A 5,935-nucleotide genomic window follows, 5' to 3' on the forward strand; every position below is an offset into this window, starting at 1 on the left:
TATTTTGTCAGTTGATACGAATTATGTAAAATCTTTTAGACTATAAGAAACTCTCAAGACACAGATCGAATATAACCTAGGGAAAAAAAGACGGATGAAGTGTATATTGACAGCTTGTGCAACTTTGCAAGGACTAACCAATGAGGCAAAATTTCGTCTGCTAGTTGATTAGAATTTTTCATGGGCACCCATATTTACTATCGTAGGTCCAAAATCGTACTTAGACAATATGGAAGTTAGAGGTCATTTATTATTATGACTCAAAATCTGCAAACATTTACCATGAGCTATCATTTATGCTTTCTTTCAAGCACTTCCATTTTAGACAACCCTTTTTATTTATTTGTACCTCATACCTCCATGCATTTCATTTAACCTAGCTCGTGTATAAGCGGATTTTGTGACATTCCTACATAGTCTACATATTCCATAGATATAAGATATATGGCGAAAAAAAGGGTATAGAATAATGCATATACAACTTTATTCGAGTCAGCATAGCGTGACACCATGTTTCATATATGACCTAGCTAAAAACGAAGAAGTAATAATTAAATAAAACAAATTAAATCAAGGCTATCTTTATTAAAGTTAAATTGAGTCTACTCTTAAGTTTTTATCGGTTATTAGAGACTTTGAATTATATTAGAATTTAACTTTCCTTGTGAGTGGATGGTTTTTTTTCCTTAAAGTTTTTTATTCATAACATTTGCTACAACTTGAGTTTGTCTAGTCTAATCTGTATTATCAATCAAATGAAAGTTATAAAACATAATCAATCTTATAATTGACCATATCATAGGGAGATTATTGGGACCCATTCACCCATCTAAACATGCTTAAATCTGAATCTTAACTTTAATCACATTGCTCAAATGATGGCTTTGAAACATAATAACAGTTGTGGATAATTCTAGTTCATAAAATTACCTTGACCCCAACCCCCACTAAAAAAAAGACTTGATAATTAAAAGAAACAATAATAACATGAATTAACATATATATTTTTTCAAATAAAGCAGAAATCTTTTTTGTTACTACTCAGTAAATTATTTCAAAGGAGACTAAACAAGGATATATAATTGATTTACATGTGAAAATATACTTTAATATACATGTCGTATATAAATCAAATATGTTATGTACTGATTTTTTTTCTTCTTAAAGCATTAATTATGTTATAAATTAGCAACTTGAGACAGAAAAAAATTGCTGGAATGATTAATATTTATAAGAAAAATCTATCTAAATCCAGATCATCCTTAAACCCAAGATCCTAACATGTTAATCATACTACAGCAATGTATGTATATTTATCTATCCATGAAAAATTTTGTACATGTCTAGTAACTCTTCTATTAATGAAATAATATTACTTTATAAAAATGCAAAAACTTTTTTTCTTAATAGTAAACTTCGTATTACATTTTTAAATGACTAGAAAAAAACATGCATAAAAACTTAAAATTTGGGAAATTATATATAATTAACAAACAAAAGTTCTTCTTCTTGGAATTATGACTTTAATTTGCACTTGAACTCTTGATGAGTTGCTTACATAGCTGAAAAAAAAAGAGCTGAGAAATGAAAACTAATTTAAGCTAAAAAATTTAAACCTAATTAACCAAAAAGAGAGGAAAATAAAACGTAGATTAAACCTTACATACACAAATTAAAACCTTAATAAAAACCTAATTTAACAACAACTACATTCCTCTCCTGCCTAGCTAGCTACATACGAACGTACCATATATCATCGATCAAACATGTACATACATTCTCATTGATTGGACTCGTTATCCTGTTCGATCTCAGAAGCCGGTTCATCCTCCTCTTCAAAGCAATCAATCCCATACGCGGCATGTCCATGTCCAAAGGACTTAATATGATCCTTAAGAGATCTTTTGTGCTTAAAATCCGAACCACAAGTACAATACCATAACTTACCACAATTTTTCTCATGAGTCCTCCAATCTCCTCTTACAGCAAATGGTTTACCACATTTCCTACATGCAAATGGCTTTATTCCATGCTTTCTCTTGTAATGTGTTTGGAGGGTTCGAAAATCCTTCAAGGGTTTTGCCCTTGGATGATCTATGTTGTTTCGACATCCCGGTGCACAACAATAACATGGTAGCCTTAGCATGGCTGTTGGTTGTGTTCCTCTTAAGGATTCTGGTCCTTTTCTGTATTGTGATCCATGCCCCCACATATGCATCTATATAACATAAATCATCACTTATTAGTTCGATCACATATATAGTTTAATTTTCCATATTGTTGTAAATTTGTAATAATACTAATATTATTATGCACGTACATGTGTTAACTTTCAAGACTGTGACTTTACCAAATAAGCTGGCTGAAGTCGACCAGCAAAACTTTAATAACTCTAAACAGTAGATGTTTTATCGTGTGTGTATATATGTATTGTATACTATACAAAAATAGTACTAATAGTAGAGTAGGAGTAACATAGCTAGTAGTCCTATAATAGAGCCAATTGAAGATGATGACTTTTGGAAAACAAAGCTTGAAGATCGATGATAAGATTGTGGGTCAACAAGTCAATACTTTTCTTTTATTTTTTCTAAATATTTTGGTGGTTTATATTCTTTATAGGGAGCCGCTTTTATTAAATAGCTCCAAAATAAGAGGACTTCTCTGAAAATATTCATACATTGGCAACATTGCATTAAATGCAGTGTATATGTTTTCATTCTCCAAGAAGCTTATTTAGATACCTGGTTACATAACAAGGAATTAATTGAAGCTTAAAAATGTTCCTATATCTTAAAACATATTACTTCAAAGCTCGTGTATGTATGTTCTAGCTCATGCATGATTATTGAGATAAGCTAACCTAAGCTAGATTAAAACTCACATGTTCCTAAACAATCGGCCACATTTGATACGGTTTTTTTTATATGTAATTGATTGTTTGTTAATATGATCTTCATATCGATCACCATACCAATGCTGAAATGTTTATTTTACTGAATTTAGAAAGTGACATATACAGAATATCATTTTGTGACGGTCTAAATTAAAAGTATGGTCGATTATGTAGGAATGGAGAAAGAGTTTTACTTGTTGTATGAAAATTAATTAGGTGAATAAAAGAAGAAAGTACAAGGAATAATTGTTGAGAAAAAAACCACTCCTAGCTAGCTAGTACTATTGCCCAATTGAAGAAGGGAGAAGTACTAGAATATAGTTAACGATCATAATTAATTCTGTTACCCTAATTATTAATGGACCATCCTATATGGGTTAATAAATAACAATGTATGATGTTTTAATTTCTGTAAAATTATGTCAAGGGACCACAATTAATTGTTTGTTTCTTACATAATGTCTAACAATTGTACTTTCACAAGTTGAATACATTGTGCTTAATACAAGATTTAGCTATATACTGTATAATTCCTAAAGAATTATCCAACTAGCTACCCGTCTCTTGTTAAATCTATATACCTCGCCCTAATTTGTACAATTTTTGTCAAGATTTTTATAAAAAAATCTACTACTTTGTTTTAGAGGTGAAAAATGATGATAAAGTCTAGTTACTAGACTCTCCGTCCCTAAATTACATTCCTACTTCTAGCATTTATTTCTCACATAATAGAGAGAAGTAGAATGTAATTTAGAGACGGAGAGAATAGTATATTTTTGCACCGTACTACAAGACAAAAAGTACTTAAAAGGAGATTACTAAAGTAAAACCACTAAACTAATAACGGCATATATAGAACCAACATACAAAGTGTAATTTTGTCATTAAATTTCAACTTTATGTTACTTGTATTTCATGAAATATGATGAGGACTCTTGCATAACATATAATCATAATTCGAGAAAATATATAAGAAAATTAAATCGGAAAAAATGCTATTTGGGAAATTATTAAGCAAGCAATGAGGTTTTTTTTTTTTTTTTTTTTTTTTTTTTTTTTTTTGTGTGTGTATTTTAGTTGCACACAAATCTATGACTATGAGACTGAACACAAACTTCAAGGATTAATCAGAAGAAAAATAAAGAATTTTTATTTTTATTTATTGAAAGTGCATATTGCCCACCTTGTGTCGTTCAATCAACATAAAAAGAGAGTAAAAAAATTAAATTAAAAGTTAAAAATATTGTTTAAAAAAAAAAGAAAAAAAAAAAAGAAAGGAAAGAAAGAGAGTACAAATGTTGGTCTGAGTTGGACCAGGGTCTCTCTCTACTGAAGCTACAGTAACAGTTAGATCAATAGTTTACAAATCCCAATAAATTAATCTTACAATTTTTTAAAGAAAAAAAAAAAGGAAATGGCAATAAATTAAAAAAAAACTTGAAACTTGAAAATTAACAATTTCAAAGAACAAGAAAAACCCTAATTGAAGGCTAATATTAGTACAAGTCAAAATGCATTTGAAAGTTCGTATAAACTAGAAGGAATATTATTTAAATTTAATCAAGAAAAAATCAAATTAATTTAAATTTAATAATTTAAGAAAAGTGAGTTTGAAATCAAGGTACACAAAAAAGGAAGAAGAATAGTAGAGCACCAAAAAATGAAAAGAGCAAATCAAAAGACTAAGTAGGGTATGAAATGGAATTCATTTTTTCCACTCTCTTTTCCTTTTTACCCAAGAAAATGGATTACTAACCCAAATATAACAACCACCTCAACCATAAAATCACCACCAACCCAGGTGTCGGAACATCAGAACACCGACACCTGGGTATACCAATAGAAAGTTCAGATGTACGCAATCTTATCCTTATCAGCAAACAAAATCATAAACACGGAGATACATAGAGATCGAGGTTAGTTACCTGCATGTTGTTGTAACGATTGAAGGTTCTGAAGCAAAGAGGGCAAGAAAACTGAGTAGGACCAATCAAAATCTGAGCAGGAGTAGGGATCCAATACTGCCCTTTGTTAACTGTTCCAATTGAGTTGCAATAACCACCAATTAATGATGAATTATCATTATTATTATTAATATTAATATTAATATAGTTTGATGCAACTGTAACTTCTTCTGATCTACAACTCTCATCAGTATTCATCATCATCATCATCCTATTATTCTTGTTGTTGTGATGATCTGAAGTGGTGGAACACGAGGAAATCGAGGTAGTGGTCGTGGTCGTGGCAGCCGTGGTGGCGGATAATAGATTGGATGCTTGACAACTTGGTAGCCCTAAGTGAAGGGCTACCGTAACATCATCGTCGTCGTTGTCGTTGTCGTTGTCGCCGTAGTCGTCATCATCATGAAGAAGGAACTTATGATCCACATCCATAGGAGCACTAGTAGAGGAAAACTCCTCTAAATAATGATCATGTTTAATAATATCATCTTTGTAATTATTGTTATTATTATTATTATCGTCGTATTCATTGAGATTAATATTATGATGATGATTGTTTTTTACCGGGCTTGAACTTAGGAGAGGAAGGGCTTCTCTAAGAGGAGGAGAAGGGGGTGATTTTGTGTAAATTTGAGGGTTATTATTATTAGTAGTAGTAGTATTAGAGAAGAAGAAATTAAAATCATAGGGATTATTATTGTTAATGATATTGTTGTTATGATTAGGGAAGAAGTGATTAATATTGGGGTAATAGTGATGATTAAAGTAAGGATTATGTGACATGATGAAAGAAATTAATAATAGAAAGAAAGAAAGAAATTAATAATAGATGTTGCTATTGTATGTAGTAGTAGTAGTATAATCTAGAGGAGGAGGAGAGAGAAAATGGAAAGTTAGAGAGAGAAAGAAGAAGGAAAAAAAAAGGGAAGGTTATTTAGAAAAGGTAGGGGGAAAAGTAGAAGGAAGAAGGGAGCATAATCACCAAAATATATGAAAGAGAGAGAAGAAGAAGATGATGGAGAAGGTAGGTTAAATAAAAATGTGTGGGACTCAAACTATATATGTATATATATAT

General features: G+C 30.5%; 1 protein-coding gene across 1 annotated transcript; it reads right to left on the reverse strand.

The window, feature by feature from the left end:
• Positions 1-1,447: 1,447 nt before the first annotated feature.
• Positions 1,448-5,643, reverse strand: LOC145626205 (uncharacterized). The gene is made up of 2 exons (XM_081678633.1): positions 4,822-5,643; positions 1,448-2,218 (listed from the first exon to the last, which is right to left on the reverse strand). The coding sequence occupies exons 1-2, from the start codon at positions 5,641-5,643 to the stop codon at positions 1,781-1,783; spliced, it is 1,260 nt and encodes a 419-aa protein (XP_081534759.1). The 3' UTR covers positions 1,448-1,780.
• Between the last annotated feature and the right edge of the window lie 292 nt (positions 5,644-5,935).

This window comes from Chenopodium album, chromosome 4, assembly GCF_948465745.1.
Source record: "Chenopodium album chromosome 4, dcCheAlbu1.1, whole genome shotgun sequence".
NCBI classification, from domain to species: Eukaryota; Viridiplantae; Streptophyta; class Magnoliopsida; order Caryophyllales; family Amaranthaceae; genus Chenopodium; species Chenopodium album.

Coding starts and splice junctions, on each gene's coding strand:
- LOC145626205 (XM_081678633.1), bottom strand. CDS start 5,643: ATGTCACATAATCCTTACTTTAATCATCACTATTACCCCAATATTAAT. Junction 2,219..4,821: donor ATCGTTACAACAACATGCAG/GTAACTAACCTC, acceptor TATGTTATATAG/ATGCATATGTGGGGGCATGG.